The sequence below is a fragment of the Cydia amplana genome, chromosome Z (genome assembly GCF_948474715.1).
Source record: "Cydia amplana chromosome Z, ilCydAmpl1.1, whole genome shotgun sequence".
Lineage (NCBI taxonomy): Eukaryota > Metazoa > Arthropoda > Insecta > Lepidoptera > Tortricidae > Cydia > Cydia amplana.
In genome coordinates, this window is record NC_086096.1 from 14,417,704 (window position 1) to 14,443,442 (window position 25,739).

The window sequence follows — 25,739 nt, forward strand, 5'->3', positions numbered from 1 at the left end:
AATATGTAACCAGAGTAATTAAATTAAGACTCTTGAAGATGTTTTATCTAATTATTAGTAATTATTGTTAATGTTTCGAATGTAAATAACTAGTAATACACATCTAGGTATCGTAATGCAACTAACTAAACATACTTATAGATTTAACTAATTTATGGAATTGAGTTAAGGTTGATTTATCTCTCGTCTGATATATTACCTAACCCTGATTAATTGTTATATTTAACTCTGCACCCTACTTTCTGGAAAAGAGTAAAAAAATCAGATGTAAGAATTTTAACTATGATTTTATTATTAAATACATTATAGTTGATTTAGTAAATGTGAATACTGTTAAACCATGTGAGTATTCCTTTTAGAATCATCTGTGGAAGTCCTATTAGCTTTTCGAAAACTAACTACATATTGGTTCCTATCAAATACGTAGGTAGTAGTAGTAGTCGCACCTGTGTATACGAGTAGGTTTCGCTAATTGTTAATTACGTGAAACTCCGTGTAGGGGGCGCCACTCCCACAATCAGTCATAATCTAAGAATCTACCGCAAACGCGAGAGTCGAATTTTGTTAACTAACCTCTCTGTCACTCTTGCATATTCGAGTGATAAAGAGGCAGATAGCTGAGGTTCGATTTTGCGTTCCCCGGTAGGCCCTTTGTAAACCAACCGCCTTGATGTATCGATGTCATATTATATTTTCTGTCAAAAAACAGTTTAAGGCACAGTATGTATAAGTTACTGTATGGTTTACGAAAGGCGCTAGTGATGCACTCTGTTTTCATTTAAACTGTCATTTAAATGAAAAAAAAAAGCCGAGTTTGAGTATGGAATATTTGTTGACCTTATTTTGAGCGTAGCTCATTCTAGGGATAATTAAAGATTGTAAATCTTTGTAATTGTAATTCAGTTGTACAGACGTATACTGAAGGTACAATATAACTACACACTTATAGTGCGGTATAATGCAAGATTTCATAGGTATCCTCATGTCTGAATGGCAGTTAGACCTTTTTTTTTAAATAGCTCGTTTTAGGGAGAGAATGATGGTTTCTATTAAAGGTACACTGAAGGTACAATATTAGCACTACTTTGAAAAACACTTGTATCTTGTTCTTCCAATCAAAAGAAAAATGTGGTATCTATGTATGTATGCGATGCATAAAGTTACTCTTTCAACTTTGAGTTGTGTTTAGTGTGAGATAGGAGATTTTTACGAAGAAAGATTTATATTTCGTTTTAATTTTAATATTTCGTTGAAATTCTGTGACGGCCATCCGCCATTCTGACGCTCACTGTAGATACGCTGATCAAGTTACCCATTCCACTAGATGATACTTTTGGGCTTCCTTCATTATTTTATCAACATATTTTTATTCGTAAAAACAAATCCATTTTAGTAATTTGGTTTTAAAGTATTCAATTAAGTACTGGTATGAATAAAATAGGAAGATCGATACCAATTTATTTATTTTTATTTCAATGGCTAAATATCTTGGGATACTTTGCATTTTTTTATCTTATTATAAATAGTTACTAATAATTTTTCATGTGGCTACAAAAACCACAATTAAGTATGAGAATTAAGTACAATAATGCTTAAAACATTCTTAGTAGCCTACATAGCTCAACGTACTTAAGGTTTCCTATTATGTTACCAAGATTACATACATATATTCAGACGTATAATAAATTGTATAGGGTAATTCATAAAAATATGATTCGTCACAATTGAATACTTGAGTGTCGCGAGTAATGTCACATTGGTTAAAAGGTGATCTCGTACGTTCTGGATAAAATATATCTTAAATAAAGGCATATACTTAAGTAGGTATAATTGACAAAATGCAATGATAAATTAGGTATTTCAAATCTTGGGAACATAATAAGAAGACGCATTGTAGGAATTAAATTATGTCATATTTTCATCTTTCACTTAAGTCTGTATGTTGCAATATTTAGCTAGGAACGCTATATCTGTGCTACAGGATCAATACTTTCCGTAGCTAGGTTTCATAGCGGTTACTCCTTGAAACAATGATTTTTAATTATTAACCGAATATTTTTGAGGTAAGCAGTGTATACTTTTAAAAATGGCCACTAAATAATTTAAAATTAAAACTGAAATTCCTCGACAAATATAATTGTTCTAATTCGCACTAAATGAGATTATGCTAATGCATATCAACTAATAAAACTTGCGTAATAGTAAATAAAAAAATAAGACCATTCGCCTTAAAAAAATATACTTATCCCGACAGGTGGGAGTAAATTTGGCATATGTTTATTTTTATTTTGTGTAATCAATGTTGCAGTTGTCCTAACTTGTAACTGGAATGTCTGCGGTTCGCGTCCTCGGCGGTGGACGCAGACGCGCGCAAGGGCGCAGGCTCCGCGTCCGATCCGTTATAATTTTGCACCATCTGCCGAACGATTTGCCTTTTAACTTTATTCCCATTCATTATTAACCCCGACACACTGTAGTGTGTGCGACCTCTACCAAATATTTTCGCTACATACCAGTAACGCTACGAAATGCTACTGCGTAGGCTACGGCCTACGGCCCGTAGCATGTATAAAGGGGCCCACTGATTATCAGTCCGCCGGACGATATAGGCCTGTCAGTTAGAACAAAAAGTTGACAGTTCTGAACAACTGATAGGCCGATATCGTCCGGCAGACTGATAATCAGTGGGCCTTAATATTGTTAATATAATATTTATAGGTATAGAGGAAATTTGTAATGTGCTCGCGCTCAGCGCTCTGCACGAGGCATATTTTAAGTACTTTAAAAGTACCCATTGTCAGTATCCCTCCAACTTAGCCGCTCACTATACAGTAAATAAAATCCAAGTGTAATAGTTGTTTGCTCATGTACAGTCACGCTCCTTGATTGTTACGCCATTCAGGGTCCTAGCTAAATTGGACATATCATAGCATAAGTATTGAATAACCAATTTAGCTAGGACTATAAATGGCGTAACAATCGCGGAGCGCGATGGTAGGTACATACAAAAAAAAACGTTAACGTTTAACTACTTTATTCAACGTGCTCACAAGGAACTCGAAAGATTATAACCACAGTTCAAGAAGGAAACAATGTAAAAATATGAGTTCAGGGTTCAGGTCAATTTCGTCAAAAATATTATTTTATTTTTGATTTTTTGAATGTAAGTATTTGGGTATAAAATGAAAAAGTTTGTAAAACTATCACCTAAAATTATTTATAAATGTAATTTTTATTTTTTTATTCGTAATACCTAATTTTTGCTCAGTGCTTTTTAGGGTTTCGTATAGTCACCTAAAGTCTATTTTTTTATTCCGTAGACTGAAATGACAGTTAATAGTATGAACATGAAATGTCATTTCATACTATTAACTGTCATTTCAGTCTACCGAATAAAAAAATAGACTTTAGAAACCCTTATAGTTTCGCAATGACCTTCTGTCCGTCCGCTGCTTTGCTCCGTGATCGTAAGTGCTAGAAAGCTGCAATTTGGCATGGATGCAGTAATTAAAACTATAGTCCGGCGGCCGGCTGCATGAAACAAACCTGATAAAAAAATAGAATATATACTTGGTCAACCAGATCTTGACAGTAGAAAAAGGCGGCAAATTTGAAAAATGTAGGTGCGAAGGGATATCGTCCCATAGAAAATTTGAATTTCGCGCCTTTTTTATAGACAAGATTTGGTTGACCAGCTATACCTACCCTGTGGAGGTACCTGACATTTAGTAGCTTCCAACGGACTTGGTCGGCCTAGGCTTAACCTGGCAGATTTTGTACAAATGGCAAAACAGTTGGACAAAAATTCATCAAAAAAAACCTCATCGAAAAATACAATGAAACTTGTATGGTAGGATACCTGACTTTGAGGACAGTACAAGGACCATACAAGTTTCATACGATTTTTCGATAAGATTTATTCTATGATTTTTTTATGAATGTGGTCGAACTGCAAAAACTGCCAGGTTAAGGGGAGGCCAATCAAGAGATACGTCAACAGGTTTATTTTAGCTATTATAATCCGTTTGTTTCATTCTATTTTTCGATGAGGTAAATTGTAACTGTCACGTACGGGTATTACAAATTTGGTCGGACTGCAAAAACTGCCAGGCTAAGGTGAGGCCGACCAGGACATACGTCAACAGGTTTATTTTAGCTATTATAATCCGTTTGTTTCATTCTATTTTTCGATGAGGTAAATTGTAGCTCTCACGTGGTACCACAAATTTGGTCGGACTGCAAAAACTGCCAGGCTAAGGTGAGGCCGACCACTTTTTTTTTACTGTCCTCAAAGTCAGGTATCCTACTATACAAGTTTCATTCTATTTTTCGATGAGGTTTTTTTTGATGAATTTTTGTCCAACTTTTTTGCCATTTGTACAAAATCTGCCAGGTTAAGCCTAGGCCGACCAAGTCCGTTGGAAGCTACTAAACGTCAGGTACCGCCACAGGGTAGGTATATTCTATTTTTTTATCAGGTTTGTTTCATGCAGCCGGCCACCGGACTACTCCACATCAATATTTTTTAGGGTACCTTTTATACAATTTTTTTTTGTTTTGACCCAATAGTGTGGGGTATGGTTGGATAGGTCTTTCAAAACGAATAAGGGTCTTTAAAAATATTTTAATAACTAATATTTTCGGAAATAATCGCTCCCTAAAAAATAAATATGTGCCCCCCGCAGAAGATGATCAGTCCTGAGGTTTTTGAATTATTGAAAAAAATCTTCTCTTCTTATAGTCTTACAACAACGTAGTCAGTAGAAAAAGGCACGAAATTAAAATTTTCTATGGGACGATAACCCTTTGCGTCTACATTTTTTAAATTTGCCGTGTTTTTCTACTGTAGACTACGACGATAAAAAGGCGAAGGTACTCCCTTAAGGTCGATTACACCAAACCGTTTGTCACCGTTATTTAAGCGATCGCTAAATTTTATTGTATGGGAAGTTTCATAGATTTCTGCTGCATGACGTTGATCACTTGATCCCTCTGTTAAATGTGGTTGGTGCAACTGACCCTTTTATAATAATATGCTTATAATGTACATGATAATAATAGGGCATTCTGACAGAATGGTAAGTACGAAATCCGACACTGAGCATGGCCCGACACGCTCTGGGCAATGCTCAGTGTAGGGTTTCGTAGATACCTGTCAACAAGGCCTCATAGTGGCATTATCGCCATAAATAACTAAGACTCCACTGTCCGTCTGTCTGTCATCAGGCTGTATCTCATGAACCGTGATAGCTAGACAGTTGAAATTTTCACAGATGTCGTTTTTCTGTTGCCTCTATAACAACAAATACTAAAAAGTACGGAAACCTCGGTGGGCGAGTCCGACTCGCACTTGTTTTTTAACTTGGTATTAACTCTGAAACTAGGCGAATTTCATAAAAGTTCATACTTTTACATTTTAGTCTTTAAAATATGATGAGGATAGGATACTGCAAAAATCTTTCAGGTCCCTCGTGAGCCACGATGTAGGTACACACAGCACACAGCAGTGGCCAGCATGAAATAGTTTGAATACTAATAATAATGAGAATGAGCCAAGTATGTTACCATGCGGACACGGTCCTCTCGGATTGCCAGTTCCTTCCAAATATCGTCTCGCCGGCGTTCCCACTCTGGCTCATAGTTGCCTTCGCGGAGCATCTTAAAAGTTTCAAAATTATATAGCACCGCCAATCTACTTTACTATTCACTCGTCGTGAATGATCATACCTACTTCGTAAGTAGAATACCTAAGATGTAATTAATGTACAGCGGGCTGCATAATTGCGTATATATTTTACGATCTGCCGCCGACACCGTAATGGGATCCTGCAGTCGGGTGTACTTCTATGGTACGAGTACTATAACCTAGTATACCTAGTATTATTATACAAATTTGTACTAATTGGTCTCCTATTTTATTCTTAAGAAATCTTACGCTATGCCACAGATCAACTAAACTACCAAGTTATTCTATCCGACCCTGTTAGCATAAATGTGGAAGTTTTCCACTTTTTACCCTGTTGCAATAATCGAGTATACCATTTTTAAATAGCGTGCCCTCCAATGCACCTACGCTCCTAACTAAACGGCAAACGCGCATCGCTAACAAACATGTAAAACAAAAGCCGGTATATATAAAGTCTATTTTTTTATTCGGTAGACTGAAATGACAGTTAATAGTATGAAATGACATTTCATGTTCATACTATTAACTGTCATTTCAGTCTACGGAATAAAAAAATAGACTTTAGCGTCGATTAGGTACTCAAACGGGTGATTTAAGTCATTTAACCTTTGGTATGCTTAGGAGCAGATCTGCTCCCATATCTATTCAACTTAAACATGTTTTATTATGATTGATATATAAATAACAATTTTTTGACAGGAGCATACAAAAGGTTAAGTGACTGGGATATGAAGCGGAGTTAAAGGGGCCCACTGATTACCAGTCCGCCGGACGATATCGGCCTGTCAGTTAGAACAAAAAGTTGACACCTCCGAACAACTGACAGGCCGATACCGTCCGGCGGACTGGTAATCAGTGGGCCCCTTAAGAGGGCCTTCTACCTCTCTATCACTCGTGTTTATTCCAGCGATATAGAGGCGTATAATAGCTATAGAAGAATGAAGGAAGTGGTTCGCGGTAGGTCTCAAAGGGCTCACCTTGTCCAGCTGCTCGTACTCGCGGTAAAGGCTGGCGTACTCGGCCAGGCTCTGCTTGGCCTCCTGTGCGGTGGCGTTGTTGCCCTTCGACGTCGCGGCGTCCAAGTCCCGAGTCGTAGCCAAGCTGCTTAAGAAGCCGAGAGTAAACATCCATTGTTACAAACTGTTTGCATTTAATTTGTCGCAGTGTTCTGATATGTATTTGATAATATAGGGTCATACACATTTTATAGTCGGTATGGTTAACTCGTTCACGTCTTTCATGTAGACGTCGCAAAGTTAAGAGAATTAAAAGCTGATTTTTCTGCTGTAACCTTACCACCAGACGGGTACAATACATTCATACGATACATCTCAAGAGATACAGTCGTTCCTATTTAGCTTATAGCCTTTACTTAATGCGCTCAAAAACACTGGCACCCGGCCATGATTAATGCTTGCACTGCTTGCAGCTTAGTACGTCAGTCGCTATCAACACGCCACGCCACACAAATATCTGATCACGTCTTGTATTGTCAAGGCGTTTGAGTGCGTGTTCAGATATTTTTGAGCACCTCGCCACCCCGATATATCTGATGGAGTGATGGCGACTGTAATACCGAGCTTGTGCAGGATGAAGGAAACGTGGCACTAAGTACTAGCTAGTACGTGTGGTGGTGCGAGGTGTGCTACAGTAGTGCCCAGCGAACTCACTTGTACATGGAGGTGTAGAAGTAGTGGGGGCGACTGATAGCTCGCAGGAAGCGCGGCACCATGCCGTCACCCTCGCGGTACAGGCCGCGTAGCCAACGTGCCTAACGCTAACGCTACGTAGCGATCGAAACGCAACGGACACTGTCGCACTAATATGGAAGAGTGATAGAGAGACACAAAGCCATTCGATGGCGAAGCGCTAGCGATCGTTACCTTGGCTAGGCCGCCAGGTTGAGCGCGCTGTAGTGCGAGGTGCGCTACAGTAGTGCCCAGCGAACTCACTTGTACATGGAGGTGTAGAAGTAGTGGGGGCGACTGATAGCTCGCAGGAAGCGCGGCACCATGCCGTCACCCTCGCGGTACAGGCCGCGTAGCCAACGTGCCTAACGCTAACGCTACGTAGCGATCGAAACGCAACGGACACTGTCGCACTAATATGGAAGAGTGATAGAGAGACACAAAGCCATTCGATGGCGAAGCGCTAGCGATCGTTACCTTGGCTAGGCCGCCAGGTTGAGCGCGCTGTAGTGCGAGGTGCGCTACAGTAGTGCCCAGCGAACTCACTTGTACATGGAGGTGTAGAAGTAGTGGGGGCGACTGATAGCTCGCAGGAAGCGCGGCACCATGCCGTCACCCTCGCGGTACAGGCCGCGTAGCCAACGTGCCTAACGCTAACGCTACGTAGCGATCGAAACGCAACGGACACTGTCGCACTAATATGGAAGAGTGATAGAGAGACACAAAGCCATTCGATGGCGAAGCGCTAGCGATCGTTACCTTGGCTAGGCCGCCAGGTTGAGCGCGCTGTAGTGCGAGGTGCGCTACAGTAGTGCCCAGCGAACTCACTTGTACATGGAGGTGTAGAAGTAGTGGGGGCGACTGATAGCTCGCAGGAAGCGCGGCACCATGCCGTCACCCTCGCGGTACAGGCCGCGTAGCCAACGTGCCTAACGCTAACGCTACGTAGCGATCGAAACGCAACGGACACTGTCGCACTAATATGGAAGAGTGATAGAGAGACACAAAGCCATTCGATGGCGAAGCGCTAGCGATCGTTACCTTGGCTAGGCCGCCAGGTTGAGCGCGCTGTAGTGCGAGGTGCGCTACAGTAGTGCCCAGCGAACTCACTTGTACATGGAGGTGTAGAAGTAGTGGGGGCGACTGATAGCTCGCAGGAAGCGCGGCACCATGCCGTCACCCTCGCGGTACAGGCCGCGTAGCCAACGTGCCTAACGCTAACGCTACGTAGCGATCGAAACGCAACGGACACTGTCGCACTAATATGGAAGAGTGATAGAGAGACACAAAGCCATTCGATGGCGAAGCGCTAGCGATCGTTACCTTGGCTAGGCCGCCAGGTTGAGCGCGCTGTAGTGCGAGGTGCGCTACAGTAGTGCCCAGCGAACTCACTTGTACATGGAGGTGTAGAAGTAGTGGGGGCGACTGATAGCTCGCAGGAAGCGCGGCACCATGCCGTCACCCTCGCGGTACAGGCCGCGTAGCCAACGTGCCTAACGCTAACGCTACGTAGCGATCGAAACGCAACGGACACTGTCGCACTAATATGGAAGAGTGATAGAGAGACACAAAGCCATTCGATGGCGAAGCGCTAGCGATCGTTACCTTGGCTAGGCCGCCAGGTTGAGCGCGCTGTAGTGCGAGGTGCGCTACAGTAGTGCCCAGCGAACTCACTTGTACATGGAGGTGTAGAAGTAGTGGGGGCGACTGATAGCTCGCAGGAAGCGCGGCACCATGCCGTCACCCTCGCGGTACAGGCCGCGTAGCCAACGTGCCTAACGCTAACGCTACGTAGCGATCGAAACGCAACGGACACTGTCGCACTAATATGGAAGAGTGATAGAGAGACACAAAGCCATTCGATGGCGAAGCGCTAGCGATCGTTACCTTGGCTAGGCCGCCAGGTTGAGCGCGCTGTAGTGCGAGGTGCGCTACAGTAGTGCCCAGCGAACTCACTTGTATATGGAGGTGTAGAAGTAGTGGGGGCGACTGATGGCTCGCAGGAAGCGCGGCACCATGCCGTCACCCTCGCGGTACAGGTTGAGCGCGCTGTAGTGCGAGGTGTGCTACAGTAGTGCCCAGCGAACTCACTTGTACATGGAGGTGTAGAAGTAGTGCGGGCGACTGATGGCCCGCAGGAAGCGCGGCACCATGCCGTCACCCTCGCGGTACAGGTTGAGCGCGCTGTAGTGCGAGGTGTGCTACAGTAGTGCCCAGCGAACTCACTTGTACATGGAGGTGTAGAAGTAGTGCGGGCGACTGATGGCCCGCAGGAAGCGCGGCACCATGCCGTCGCCCTCGCGGTACAGGTTGAGCGCGCGGTTGTACGACATGTACTTATGCGACGGGAGCCGCACCAGCCGCCGTCCTAGCTTGATCGTGTTGATCTCGCGATGCTCTGACAAGGCCGGCTGTGTATAGTAAAAAGAGTGAAAAACATTTAAAGACACAATATTTGATAAATTGGGTATCGTAAAAACTTTATAACCTCAGAGACTGCATTAAAAACATTAGATCAATAAAATAAATATAAATCTTATTAAAATTGGTTAGACGCTTACCGCTATATTGTTATTAGCCATAAACGTAGAAACATGTCCTAAGCCTGTAACAAGTAACGTTAAATTAGTCGCCAGTCTACACTAATATATTTACATAGATAGATAATGATTTAAATAGCAAAGATTCAATTATTACCCATGTGATGTGCTATTGTGGGTGGAATGCCAGTTAACGGTTGCTGCACTTTGAGGCCGTTTAGCACCTGTAAACAGTATTGTCAAACGTATTAGTCGTCTGTACGAAATTCTTAAACGAGTGACCAACGTTATGTATAAAAGAAACTTCTGCGTAACTAAGAATGACTACTATGTACTTAGTTCCACCGCCCGTTGATACCTGCAATTAGTTTATTGTTGTTACCTGCTGTATGTTGACGCCGATGTTGTGCGACGGGGCGGTGCTCTTGCTGACCACAAAGGGTATGTTGGGGTAAGCGCTGGTGCCTTGGTAGTAGCGCGTGCCCGCCTGCTTCATCTGAGAGGCCATGGTCGGCAGCTCATAGCGTCGACAACGATGTTTCAGCTTGTGCGAGTGCCGCGCCTCCTAACGTCGTTTGTGCACATAATTGTGTTTACTTCGATACATAAATACATATTAAAGTGAACTAGTTTACTATTACCTACTATTTAAACAACGTGTATTTGTATCTATCGGAGGTTGATCGTAAGATCAGGTAGATCGAAATGTTCCTGTGTAATGTTTTGATGGTAGTCAAATTAAACCAATCGATTGGTAGGATAGGTTCGATGGGTTGCTTCAGATGCAAACTGGTTGCAAACTGTCCAGAAATAGCAACCCCACGCACCGGGGCTCCGTCGTCGACTCAAGGAACAAGGCAATAGTACATTATTGTCGAGGTTCGGAAGTAGCTACTTGCAGGCTGAGGATTCGTTTTAAACGGACGACCTTGGGAGTCCGTTTAATTGAATCCGAAGCCAGCAAGTAGCCTTCCAGCCGAGTCATATATAGTGCTTTTCTCAAAAATGGTGCAAGAAATAGAAATATTTTACAGAAACAACGTTCTAATTTTCACAGAAAAAAATACAACCATTAAAAAAATTTGCTTGCCGCCTTTAAAAAAAAAAAGAAGTGTATTTTTCTGCTGAAAATACGCCAACCTATTTGAGACACCTAAATAGTCACGGTACCAACATTAAGCCTGTAACAGACTATCGCACCGCACCGCGACCTTGGAGCGTCGCACCCATAAGTGAGAGCGAGAAAGAGATATCTGTTTCTCGCTCTCACTTATAGGTGCGACGCTCCAAGGTCGCGGTGCGGTGCGATAGTCTGTTATAGGCTTTATAATAATAAGTGCTGATCATCTGTTTGGCTGTTTAAGGGACCTATGCCTTCATTTGATATGGCCATTTAAAGTTTTAAAAAGTTTGGAACTCGTTAAATAATGGAATTTGTATGCGACATTGCAGTCCCGAAATCGAGACTGCAATGTTTTTAACTTTTTAATTTTTTGAATGACCATAAACTACGCACTTCGCGACCTATTTTTTAACCGGCAACGTCGACTTTGCCGTCCATTTTTGAGAAAAGATTTTTTAACGTTTCACGATATGCCTAGGTATTTCGCGATCTGCCTAATCTTACGACCGGCCACCGACATTTACCGGCTGTTACGCCATGAAAAAAAAAACGAAATCCCTAATTCTAAAAACATCGTTAAGTAACCCTAAATAACTTTACCGGTTGTGTTGACACGTCGCCCAAAGGGCCTGTCCTTTGGTCGCTAAATTTGTCTTGAATGTTGCGCTTCCCATGTCGCGTAATAGCGTCTCGTACGTCTACATGCAGATAACCATGAAATTATTAATGCTAAACTAAAAGCTTACGCAAATGGTGTTATTAGGAAAATATTCTATTGTAATAAAAAGCAAATCGCAAATTTCTGGCATTGACAAATGGCAAAGAAGTTCCCTTGACATTGACTAACCCTATCAAATAAGAAACGGCAGTTTTTAACTTAAATTTAAATGCGCTACAGGAGATAGATGATTTCTAGACATCCAGAGATACCGCAAGGGCTTCACCGTGCCTCTCAATTGCCTCGCTCCAAAGATGAGTAGCATACACTAGTAGATCTCCATGCAGTCGAACGACCACCTTGGAAATCATACTGAGAGTCGCTGATGGGAAAAAACAATTGCAGCGTGAGCTGTACAAAACGTATTTAGAACGTAAAAAATGCGGGAGGTACCCTTTTTAAGCTTTCGCTCCAAGCCGACGGGCTGCCGCGTGGACGCGTTCAACGCCGCATTCTTCATATTGTTGCTGAAAAGCTCCACTATCGGCCGCTCGCGGGGCTCGTCTCCGCCTGGCTGTGTCGTAACTGTCGCCAAAATATGTAGCTAATGTACAATTATAAACACTAAACCTTCAATTATGACTGTGTAAGATACAGTCATAATTGAAGATTGAGTAAGACTCATCATTTTTAGGGTTCCGTACCCAAAGGGTAAAAACGGGACCCTATTACTAAGACTCCGCTGTCCGTCCGTCCGTCCGTCCGTCCGTCCGTCTGTCACCAGGCTGTATCTCACGAACCGTGATAGCTAGACAGTTGAAATATTCACAGATGATGTATTTCTGTTGCCGCTATAACAACAAATACTAAAAACAGAATAAAATAAAGATTTAAGTGGGGCTCCCATACAACAAACGTGATTTTTGACCGAAGTTAAGCAACGTCGGGCGGGGTCAGTACTTGGATGGGTGACCGTTTTTTTGCTTGTTTTGCTTTATTTTTTGTTGATGGTGCGGAACCCTCCGTGCGCGAGTCCGACTCGCACTTGGCCGGTTTTTACTATCAGCTTAGAAATATTATTTATTAATTATTTATTTCATTATTCTTTAGTTTACTACAAAGTTCTTATGTTGTTTTAAGTACCTATCTAATTATAATAAAAAATGACCGCCTTGGAAAAAAGTTAACGTACAAAACATTATTGTATACAAGCTATGCATGCCGTGATCGGCAACGGGGACCCTTGCTAAACGAGAGAGAGTTCTAGCCGCGTAGCCAACGTTCCAATCGCTAACGCTCCTTAGCGATCGAAACGCAACTGTCACTGTCGCACTAATATGAAAGAGTGATAGAGAGACACAAAGCGTTTCGTTGTCGAAGCGATATCGATTGTCAGCTTGGCTAGACCGGTTTACCTATATAGGCGGCAAAGCCGAACTTGCTTCTAAAAATCCTATCACAGGTTGGGGCAGTAAATCCAGTATAGGTACAGTTATTCTAGTGATCCATTGATTTTGCAGTGTGATTATCATTACTCATTAGCTGGTACTATAATTATGAAATGTGAGTAGGTAACAATACTTATTGAACACGTACAATTATTATATGCGGGTACGCCACGCTGGTCCGGAGACTTTTGCCATGCATGCTCTCGCGTTGCTTCCTTCCACTTTTCTCTTACTGAAAAAAAAACTATCTAAAAGTATATTCGGGAAATTTCATTTTAACTTCGTGTTTCAGTAAAGTCGACCCGTCATTTGACATTTACCGTCAGTTTTGTAAAAACAGTTAAGTGAGAATGCCCATTTTCACTAGTCTTCTCTTATCGAATTAAAGAGAAGGGGCTGTTTTCTCTACACGGCAAGGGTCCTTTTTTTGAAAATATATTTATTTGCTGACATGTTGTATATCTTATATCTAATCTAATACCTTTAAACGAGCAATTCTTGTTTATTTATATATTTATTTATTTATATATATATATATACATATATATATTTCGGGGATCTCGGAAACGGCTCTAACGATTTCGATTAAATTTACTATATGGGGGTTTTTGGGGGCGAAAAATCGATCTAGCTAGGTCTTATCTCTGGGAAAACGCGCATTTTCGAGTTTTTATATGTTTTCCGAGCGTAAACATCGTGAGGAAACCGGACTAATCCCAATACGGGCCTAGTTTACCCTCTGGGTTGGAAGGTCAGGTGGCAGTCGCTTTCGTAAAAACTAGTGCCTACGCCAATTACTGGGATTAGTTGACAAGCGGACCCCAGGCTCCCATGAGCCGTGGCAAAAATGCCGGGACAACGCGAGGAAGATGATGATGATATGTTTTCCGAGCGAAGCTCGGTTACCCAGATATTTTTATTTATTTTAGTTAAATTATAAGCATGTATTTTTTCGTAAGGTTTCTAACACAATGTATTATTGTTACAGAAACAAATAAATGAAATGATAATAAACATTTTTAAAGACTTTGAACACCAAACAGCCATAAACACTTACTGCTTTTAATTGCTAATAATAAGTAAATAGATTATAGGTAAATGTACCTGTTTTGGCTGGAACGTCCCTCGGAACGTGCTTTCGACGTCCGATGTGCTTCGGGAATGGGGACATTACTTTGGATGATGTCTTTTTGGGCGATCCCAAACTACAAGAAAGTTTGATTTAATACATATAGGCAATGTATGTAGGTATTTATTCACAGGCTGGCGCCCCTAAAATAACTAGTTTTTTTATAAGTACATTAAGCATTCCTTTCATTTCATTGATCTTATACCTACCGGTATTGTTTCAATACAAATTAACCGGCATTTAATTTCGGGTTATTCCCACTAGTTTCCACCCACCCAGCAGTAACCACCAACTCGGTTTGGTGGTAACTATCTACTTTAAAAAAAATCCCAGTTAGTTACCAGTGGTAAAAGGTGGGAAAAAAATCCCAGTAGTTACCATTGGTAACAATTTGGTGGTATCTAGTGGGAATAATCCTTAATTTCGGCATCTCGGTTGTTAAGTAAACCATATTTGAAATAGGTGGAAGTTATAGGATAAAAAAATACAACATACAAGTCGCGTTGCTGAAATTCTTCGTAGTCCGAAGCATCATCCCGGACCGGGCCTGGACCGTCGATCTGAATGCTTTTCCCGCACATCACCCCTTCAAAAATAGACAACTGGTAAATGTACATCAATGATTTCCTATTTAAATTTAGAATGATCGTTTTTCCCATTCGCTTATGGTAGATCTGGATACCATCCGTCACCCTTACAGACTGCAGGCAGGCAGGTGCTTATCCGTCTTTGCCTTGCTTAGACAATAGACTTAACGACTTAACTAAAAATATCTAGCAAGTGAGTGGAATCGTTAGCACTTTAGATCCACACAAAATGTGTTCTTTTTTTCTACTTAAAAGAGTCCGTTCGGAAAGAGAAGAGTCGTGGAATGTATTCAGCCCCATAAGTACATTCCACGATTCTTCTCTTTCTGCACGTCATAAGCATGACGAATTCAAAAATGTCATTCAAATGTCAGTCGAATGTCAGTCTCTCATCTCAAATACAACACATGTTTGAAGTGCCATATGTGGGAAATATATATCCTTTAGTGTAAGGCCTGAGTGGATGCTCGAAGCGGAGCGTTCGACGGTGCGTGCAGCGGGGCGTCGGGCTCACAAGTAATTTCAGCAGCGTGCATTAAGGCCGCTCCTATACGCTTGCATTTGTTTAACATGCACGCCGCCCCGCTGCACGCCCCAACTCGAGCGTCCACTCAGGTCTTACACTTAGCCTGGTAAAGGATTAAAATATGTTTATTGCCAAGCTCTAGCTAGATGGATAGGTAGTGATAATTATTCTGATTAGGAAATCTCCAATATAAGCTTAGTATTTCTAAGATAGAATTTGTTTTGTAAAAAAGAAATTAGGAATCGCTCAAATACATCATTATAATTTTGATAGGTATAAAGGTACTCACTGTCGCCATCGGCACGCGCCCTACGATCGCGCATCCGCTGAAGATTCGGTTCCATATTTTGCGATTGCTAGATCAAAAAACGCAATTAGTTTACCATCATAATATAAGTATAGGTAGATAGCTAAGTAAGTAGGTATGCCAATATTTTTTATGTAAGTTACCCAGATACAGTCAAGGTATTAAATATTGACACAGACCTTTGTCCGATATACATATCTGTTGCCAATACCTTCATAGAAGTGTTTACATGTTTTTGCACTTTATACTATATACACTGTAGGTACTAGAAACAACGTCTGCAACCCTGGCATAACTGCCAGTCTCAACCGTTTTATCCGTACGTTATGGTAGGTTGAGTTGACCCTTAGAAGGTAGGTAGTGGTAGACTGAGCCCACGGGCTGAGTTGACCCTTAGAAGGTAGGTAGTGGTAGACTGAACCCATGGGCTGAGTTGACCCTTAGGCGGTAGATAGTGGTAGACTGAGCCCGCGGGCTGATTTGACTCTTAGGCGGTAAGTAGTGGTAGACTGAGCCCGCGGGCTGGGTTGACCCTTGGGTCGAGTCGCCCGCCAAAAAATTGTGATCCGTCAATATAAAGTGTCGGATGACGATATTTATTGACATGTAGTGTATTGACGGATCACAATATTTCGCTGAATTTCTGGAAATCCTTATGATCTGATCCTAGATCCTGGATCGTGATATTTATCTTGCATGTAGACTGTAGTGTCGCGTTTAGGGTTGCCAGATGGTCGGGATTCGGCGGGATTCTCCCGATTTTTAGTATGTGTTCCCGATTCCCGACAAAGTGAAAATTGTCCCGAAAAACAGCTTCACGTTATAAAACAATAATTTCAAGTTCCGAACTGTCGTCGAGCGAGCCACCGACCCGCGTCGAGCCCGTCGGGCGCGCGTGGCGAGATTGGGCAGAGCAGCTGACGTTAGTGCCAATAATGTAAAATATCGTTGTTTTTAATACAATTATAATTTAATTTGAATGGTTTTTTTTTCCGACTTAAGGCCCAAAATCCCGAAAAATTGTTTTTTTTTCCCGATAATAGCGCCTTTCGATCTGGCAACCCTAGTCGCGTTTGATATTTATCGCGTCAGTACGCAGCTTCAGAACGCTTCAGTATTGACGCGATCCGTATTGATGGTGTAGGGTGTGCTGTGATCCGGCCCAAGATACATAATAAGTAAATATCATGATAATTATCACAATATTTATTGACGTGTAGGGTTCGCCTTAAGATACCAATCATCCCTACTAAGAGATAAAATTATTGAGTGATTCCCATTTATTCCATAGAACACTGACGTCATGGTAGAAAACAGCATTTTTATTCCCATTTTGTTCTATAGAACTACATACTAACTTACTTAGCTTACTTATTGCCAGTGATGCACTAGAACAAAATAAAACTATTCTTTCTCACTTTGTTCCACCATTAAAAATAGTAACTAGGGTCGACCGAGGCGATTCGGATCACTGGGGAAATTGGATCAAAATAAGCATTTTTGTCAAATTTGAAAAATCGCGGTTAGTTACAGCCAGCCAATCAGCATCCCGGGTTAGCTCTGTTCCCAACGCAAGCCGCCACAGTTACTGCCATTGGATAAGGCTCACGCTTCAGCCACGGTGACGGTTCCCAATGAGTCCCTCGTACAGGTGTATTGTGATTTTGACTCCGATGTAAAAACCGGCCAAGTGCGAGTCGGACTCGCACACGGAGGGTTCCGCACCATCAACAAAAAATAGAGCTAAACAAGCAAATAAACGGTCACCCATCCAAGTACTGACCCCGCCCGACGTTGCTTAACTTCGGTCAAAAATCACGTTTGTTGTATGGGAGCCCCACTTAAATCTTTATATTATTCTGTTTTTAGTGTTTGTTGTTATAGCGGCATCAGAAATACATCATCTGTGAAAATTTCAACTGTCTAGCTATCACGGTTCGTGAGATACAGCCTGGTGACAGACGGACGGACGGACGGACGGACGGACGGACGGACGGACGGACGGACGGACGGACGGACGCGGACGGACGGAGTCTTAGAAATAGGGTCCCGTTTTTACCCTTTGGGTACGGAACCCTAAAAATGTGCAAATACATAAAAGTGAACGCGAAAGGCTAACGGTTAGTAATTTTTACTTATTGTTAATCATGCATAGTGTTTCCTGGTTTGTTTTTGTTTTCATTGTATTTAAAAGTATATTTCCGTTAAGCGAAAATAATTAAAACCTATGATATGGGGTTATTCGGATCATCTGATGGGGGGCGTTTAGGATCACATTGTAAAACAAGGTTTTTGGACGGTTTTATTTAGCTTATTATATGTTTGCATGTTTAAGATGGTGCGTACGTATAAAAAAAAGACCCACCAGGGGGAATGATCGGCAGAAAATATGACTACAGCTGCTGATAAGGTTCTAACGAAACAGCTATCCCTACGTCGAGCTGCTGAGTTGTACAACGTTCCGTTCACGAGCTTGAAAAGGCGAGTCACAATGTCTCAAAGCGTAGCAAAAAGCCGTGGTGGACAGCTAACATTAAACCAAGACGCCGAGAAGTTATTTGCCGATCGTCTATTGCAATTATCATCCCGTAACAAACAACTAATTTTCTGATATGGGGGGAATCGGATATATGTGATGTTCAAGTTTTAGTATGCAAAAGTTTACATTTTATGTTTATTTTCATTTAAGTTATTCGTTTTTGTTGCTAAAAGGCCATTAGCATGTTTTGGATTTATTATTAAAACATATAGTAGCATATAAGAGTGATTTTATGTTGCGCTTTATATTCGTGGTGTGATAAAAAATTAACTAGAAAGGAACAATAAAACTAATGCTCAAATGCAATATTAACGACACCAATTATAGTTGATCTCAATTATTTGCCCTTCGTGATTCTTAATCATATGTTTAACGTTGTTAAATATTATTAATTTAGATTTTATGACAGAGTTTTTTTGATCCGATTTACCCCTAAAAATGGGGCGAATCGGATTTTATTAGAGGTTTAGTATTTTATTTTTCATAAATCATATTTAAGTTTTATTGTATGTCTGAACCTTGGATTCTGTTAATTATTAATAATTTGTTCAACTGAATATTAATAAAAATAGTATCACCTTTAAAAATTGTATTTATTTAACGTCAAACACGAAATTACCCGATTCGCCTCGGTCTACCCTACGTTTCCTAGATGTCTCATAGAGAATAACGTATTAGTACATCACGATACAAGTGCGAAAAGTACCTTCGGTATCGTTTCAATTTATCGCCGTTTCAAGGTATCGCCACTCGTTGCGAATTACCTACTTTTCGCACTTGTATCGTATAAATATACTATTATAGTATTACAGTACATATCGTCAGGTGACAAGCAAAAGTCACTAATTACTATAAAATATTTAAACAAAAATCAACCTTCTTTTCGTACTAATATGCATGGTTCACTATGGCTATGAACTTGTGGTGGTACTTAGTGACTTTTGCTTCTCACCTGACAATATGGTGGTAATTTACCGCCCTAGTGCGGTAACTAGCACTCTAGTACTACTAGTAATAATAAGGCCTGTGCTGTAGGAAACACTAGGCTTAATTAACCTTGTAAGGATGCTGCGGCTCGTAGTAGGCCTCGTTGTAGCCGCGGACCTGGCCGAGCATGCGGCGCTGCTCCTCCGCCGCGGAGTCGAGGCTGGGCGCCTCTAGCCGACGCTGCCGCGACTGGACTGCCTCTACATCATTCCATATCAACATCAAATTAAATTTTCATATCATTTTGCTTATTAGGATTTCTTTAAAGGTCAGTCAATCTATAAACTCAAAACAAAAACGGCCATTTTGAACGCATAGATTGACGAATCCAGCAACACAAACTAGTTTGATATATTGAAAAGGTACTTTAATACAAGATGCAGTACGTAGCGGCCCCCTTTTTTAAATATATTTCGTTAAATTTAAACAATCACGATTATTTAGCAGTGGCGCTAGTGCGCACGTTGATGGGCACGTTGATTTACAATTTTATTTCAAAGTAAGTGTTAGGTCGTAGAAAAAGTATTGTATGCAACGTTGTTTAACTGAGTCAAAAAATACTCGTGGCGTCTTTATTAACAATTTTCGGCTTCGCCTCAAATTGTTACTCACGCCACTCGCCTTTTTTGACCTCTCTTATACAACGGTTGCATAAAATACTATTATAATAAGAACAAACGAAAAAAATTAAAAATTAAATCAAAAAGTTGGAAAAACGTTTCACACTATTTATTACCTCAGGAGCTACTAACACATACAGGCTGCGCCAAAGTAAAAAACCGGCCAAGTGCGAGTCGGACTCGCGCACGGAGGGTTCCGCACCATCAACAAAAAATAGAGCAAAAAAATCGTGTTTGTTGTATGGGAGCCCCCTTAAATATTTATTTTATTTTATTTTTAATATTTGTTGTTATAGCGGCAACAGAGATACATCATTTGTGAAAATTTCAACTGTCTAGCTATCGCGGTTCATGAGATACAGCCTGGTGACAGACGGACGGACGGACGGACGGACGGACGGACGGACGGACAGCGAAGTCTTAGTAATAGGGTCCCGTTTTCTACCCTTTGGGTACGTGACCCTAAAAATCGTAATTTGTTAATCTAATACCTTTAAACGAGCAATTCTTGTCTATTCATTTATTTAAATATATATATATATATTTCGGGGATCTCGGAAACGGCTCTAACGATTTCGATGAAATTTGCTATATGGGGGTTTTTGGGGGCGAAAAATCGATCTAGCTAGGTCTTATCTCTGGGAAAACGCGCATTTTCGAGTTTTTATATGTTTTCCGAGCGAAGCTCGGTCACCCAGATATTTTCTTCTTAACCGCTATACTAAACTGAAATAGATATATGTATCCCTTTATAGGCGCCTAGCCTTTCAAAGACAGCATTTATCAGAGAATTTGGGATCAGTACTGCCGTGGCCGGGTGGTCAGGACATTAGCCGCGAAAGCTATAAAGACGCAGGTTCGCTTCTCGACTCCTCCGCTCCAAACTGTCACGTGACCTTGATGACGTAACGCCGTTTTAAACAAACTGCTGTCGGTCATTTTTTTTAATTCTTTATATGGCAACTGACAATTTTTTTTAAAGCCTTAACACACTACCGCATCGGACAGCGACCTTCTTTCTCGCTCTAACTTATAGCTGCGTCCTTAACGCACCACCTTACACACTATCGATTCGTGCGCCGCACCGCACCAAGATCGCGTTTCGGTACGATAATCTGTAGACACTTAGGCAGGTTTTATAACTTGTCTTTGGTGATTCCACTGTGATTACGTCACGCGCTCCGATTGGCGTTTGCAGTCACGTGATACTGGGCATTATTTTAAATACTTTTGATTATTTTTAATAAATTTATTACGCATATTTACACTTGCAAAATATGATTTTCCGCGTTCTAATATTCCCTGCTATGGTAAAAACATAACATGTTATATATTCGCGATTCATGTCAACATCCCTATTGTGTAATATTATTGTAACTTAGTATTTTATTTACCTATTATTTTCAATCAAAGCTTTACATCTAAACCTATGTCATCCAGAAAAAATAAAATGTTCTATCTTTTTTTACTTCCAATATTATTTAAGTAAAGGTTAACAGTTAATTTTGAAACAATGTCAAGTAATGCGTAAGAATTATAAAAAAAAGATCCCATATAATCCCATATAGTTTTTCCTTAATTTTCATTTTACTATTGACTGTTAGGTATTAAGTAGGTAAATTCAAAAAGTCTATGACAATCTTCATCACTGCTATTATATTGCGCATAACTGTATATATTATCTGATGGCGAGTGTACTTAAGTTATATTGTGTAGTATATACGATGACTTACGCTTTTTCGGTTGCGTTTTTACAGTAATGAAGGACATATTTTCGGGTGGCACAGGCGTTTCATTTACGCGGGTCATACTAGAAACAAAACATTTTATAAACTTAGATAAAGGTGCGTTTTCTAAAATAAATACTTATTGAATACCTGATTCTCTCAGATCCTGGTGGAATCACTAGCATATTCAATTCTGACGCTAAAAAATACACTACGTCACGCACATATAAAGTAAAAAAAATCATACTAAAACGTGACGTAATAGAATGGACATTTTTGGACATCTTTTTTTAATGATAGGATGAAGAATGCTGTTACTTCTGAGTAGAATGAGCCCAAGAATGGCCAGATTATAAGGAATCAGGGTTTCAACATTTATTTTAGAAAACGCCTAAAAACTTACACTTTTCGAGGTTAATAGGTCATACAAATATTACTAAATCACCTTTTCCTTTATACAAATAAATAAATAGTAATCTGTATTGTGAACTGTGTAAGGTGTGCAATAATAGTAGGATTAGTAGGTACCTACATACCTACATTATGATACAAGTGTGCTACGTTGGTATTACAGCACACAAGGCGATATTGTCGCAATAATAAAGAACGCCGAAGTGTGTAATGACCAATGCACATGCGTGTCATACGACGTTTTTCAACACACTTGCGAGGTAAAAAACTAAACTTATAGGTATATTCATTAATTTCTTCTCAAACAAGCAATGAAATGTTAATATTATGTGCTTCATATTAGGTTGGGAAGAATCACAATTCACAACTCGGGCGCGGCTAGATGAAATTTCATACAAACTTGCAAGCCTAGGGCAGGAAGTGGCTCTTTTTTAATTTCGCTCGTTAAGTAATTATTTTCGTTCAGAAATCGTATTTAATATACTTGGTTAGCCCGATCTTGACAGTAGAAAAAGGCGGCAAATTTGAAAAATGTAGGCGAGAAGGGATATCGTCCCATAGAAAATTTGAATTTCGCGCTTTTTTTTACTGACAAGATTTGATTGACCAGCTATATTAATTATAGGTATGTACCTGCTACCTATTTGAAATTCCTACCTTAGCTTTTTAAGCTTTTTCTTCTTTTTGATCACTTTTACTAAATCGATTTTTTCTTGTAAATTTTCGCATCGTGCTTCTGCTAAAGCAAATTGATCGTCTACTTCAGCAATGGATCCTAAAAAAACAAAGAATGGCTCTTAATAAGTTTTGTTGTTCGTTCTTGAAAGTATACCTACTAGGTATAATTAGCCACGTGCCAAAAGCCACACGGGCCCCGCGCGTTTGAGGGGCCCCGCGCACCTACGCATTGTGGCCGTAAAAAACCAAAGTTTCACTTCATCCGACAAAATTAAAACAATCTATGGGCTATGGGCCCATGATAGAATTCGGTACAGGCCCCGCGCTGGCTTAATCCGGCACTGTATAGTTCGCTTAAGTTTGCCATGACAAAAATACCACGAAAGTTATTCCCGCTAGTACTTAAGACCTGTTTCTAGATAGGTAAAAAAAAATCCACCACATTACCACGCTTCGCGCGCAAGCTCTTGAGTAATCTGAGCAAAGCCCGCATAACGTGTAGGTACACTGGTGCGCCACATACGACACACACGTTCCCGTTGGTTCGGCTCCGTAACCCTCGAAGATAGCGCGCCGCGTGTAGATACTACTTATCTAATTAAAGCCCGACCAGTAGGTAATAGAATAATAATAATATGATCATTGTCAAGAGGGCGCTGTTATTCTCATATAAGTATAATATATATATAATATATAACTTATAATATATAAGTATAAGTTATATAGGGTGAGGGTATGAAAAAAATAGTTCCAGTGAAGTTCCGCAACATGGCGCGTGATCATATATTCCTGGTCAGGCTTTACTTAGCTATTTAAAAAGACCACATATATCTGGTCAGAAATTAAAATTCACCTGTCAAGTTCAGCTTTCGCTCTGAACGTGTTTTTTCTACCACGGTCCCACCGAGGCTACTTGAGCTCCTATGGCGCTTATCTAAAATGTTACATTCCACATTTTATTTTTACCTCTAGCTTCGTTGTACAGGTAGAGAATGTCCTGTCCTGCACCATCGCTACATTTATGACGAGTAATTAGATAGGTAAGTTATGTTAAGATAAGATGTATTCCGGGTAATTTCGGAAATTGGGTAATCCCGAAAATCAAGTGTACAAAAATAAGAAGCAAGTTTGAGAAATTCAATTCCTAAGGGGGTTAAAAAGGGGACGAAAGTTTGTATGGAGTTCAAGTTTAATTGTAAGCTAGGAATTTGAAACTTTGTTATAATAACTATATTTTATTAAAAAACAAGAATATATAATCTCTCAGCGTTTTTGAAAATTCATCCATATGGTGGTGAAAAACGGTTAGAAAGTTTGTATGGAGATCAAACATTTTTATTTGTTGAGTGACTTGAATATTTGTAGGTACACAAGAAAAATTATTTCAGCGTTTAAAAAACCTCTAAAAGGGTTAAAATTGTTATTTACAGTACATATGGGGCTACTTTTCCGCACTAGTGCGTAAAATAGCACTTTTCGTGCGTATGTCGAAACTTTAAAGTGCCATATGTACTGTAAGACGTTGTTCGATACACGTGCGAATAGGTAATTCGCAACTCGTGTCGATTTAAAACACTCCCTTCGGTCGTGTTTTAATTTATCGCCACTCGTTTCGAATTTCCTCTTTTTCGCACTTGTAACGAAAATAACTATTTCGATACAAGTGCAAAAAAGAGAAAATTCGAAACGAGTGGCGATAAATTAAAACACGACCGAAGGGAGTGTTTTAAATCGACATGAGTTGCGAATTATACTTATTCGCACGTGTATCGAGCAACGTTTTACAGTACATATGGCACTTTAAAGTTTCGACATACGCACGAAAAGTGCTATTTTACGCACTAGCCCCATATGTACTGTAAAGGGGTTTCTGAATGTTTGTGCGAATGCGGTTCAAATTTTATTTTAAGAGGCCGGTATCGATTTAGCAAAGGTATCATTTGCAAAAATGTAAAATTGATAGATTTAGTCGATGAAATTGTACACCTTTTGTTACGTAATAGAAATAACAAGTACCTACTGGTATCTACATATTAAAATAGACTTAACTGATATCACACTTTTGAAAATTCATTCCCTTGGTGAAAACAGGGTTGAAAGTTTGCATCGGGAACGAAGGTAATAGGGTAGATATTTGTTGTGAGGGTCGAATGGATTTACCCGAGTTTGAAGTTAAGCGACACATATTATATTATTCGACGAGAGAGAGGCAAATTAAGCTTTAAGGAGTTATAACGCCTAAATATCTTTTAGGCTGACATGTTTAGCTATGTTGCTGCGGCAGAAGCCATAACCCCTTAACTCTTAACACATGCATAAGTATGGCGTGAATCATGCTGCCGGTAGGTGCCTACATTTATCATCAAAATATTTGTTAAATATGTATGTGTAGGCACTCGGAAATAATACCTACCTATATGTACTATTTTACCACGGAGAAGTACTTATTTAACGTAGGTATATATTAGCACAATACCAACCTTTGGACAGCTTTAAACCGTCGCCCATTATAAACTTGAAATTTTCATATCAGACGACAGCGGAAGTCGTATAACTATCAAATATAATGATATAAACTATAATTAGTATCTAATAAATATAAAAGGGGAGATACAACCAGTATGTGAATTATAAAATCATTACGTCTTTGTCAAATCACATCTGTCAAAAAACAAATGATAAATCATGGATAAATCAAAATCAATATTATATGAAATCTATATGGTGTCTATATTTGTCAAAGGACTGTCTCATTTGAAACAATAGACAGAGAGAGAATCATAGGTACTATCTTTGTCTTACACTAGTACTAGCACCTTGGAGGATACAACTAAACGGAGTAGCCATTAACAGGCTTTCCCCTCTGTCGAAAATAGGCGGCCAACGGTCATACACAATGGACTGACGTTTATCTGACATGGCTATTTTTACGTTACGCATACATTTGACGTTCCCCTCCCCCGCAAAAATCGGCAGACTGTTTTGTACAGAAAATTACAGACATGGCGTCTCCGTTTGATTATATCCTCCAAGACTAGCACCCAAAAGAAACCTATAGTTTTTTTTGTTCTTATTTACTGACAGT

At 40.2% G+C, this 25,739-nt stretch overlaps 1 protein-coding gene and 1 long non-coding RNA gene across 2 annotated transcripts; both read right to left on the reverse strand.

The window, feature by feature from the left end:
- Positions 1–2,296: 2,296 nt before the first annotated feature.
- LOC134661613 (uncharacterized) lies at positions 2,297–25,334 on the reverse strand. Its single transcript, XM_063517754.1, has 17 exons — positions 25,135–25,334; positions 23,508–23,588; positions 22,634–22,751; positions 21,572–21,648; positions 19,288–19,418; positions 15,675–15,741; positions 14,768–14,858; positions 14,248–14,348; positions 12,149–12,280; positions 11,623–11,735; positions 10,297–10,476; positions 10,072–10,138; positions 9,936–9,979; positions 9,601–9,785; positions 6,664–6,790; positions 5,566–5,658; positions 2,297–2,416 (listed from the first exon to the last, which is right to left on the reverse strand). Exons 1-17 carry the CDS (start codon positions 25,160–25,162, stop codon positions 2,297–2,299), a joined length of 1,755 nt encoding a protein of 584 aa, XP_063373824.1. The 5' UTR covers positions 25,163–25,334.
- Positions 13,277–14,812, reverse strand: LOC134661260 (uncharacterized). The gene is made up of 3 exons (XR_010097939.1): positions 14,768–14,812; positions 14,248–14,348; positions 13,277–13,375 (listed from the first exon to the last, which is right to left on the reverse strand). It is a non-coding gene; the product is annotated as an uncharacterized LOC134661260 (long non-coding RNA).
- Positions 25,335–25,739: the final 405 nt, after the last annotated feature.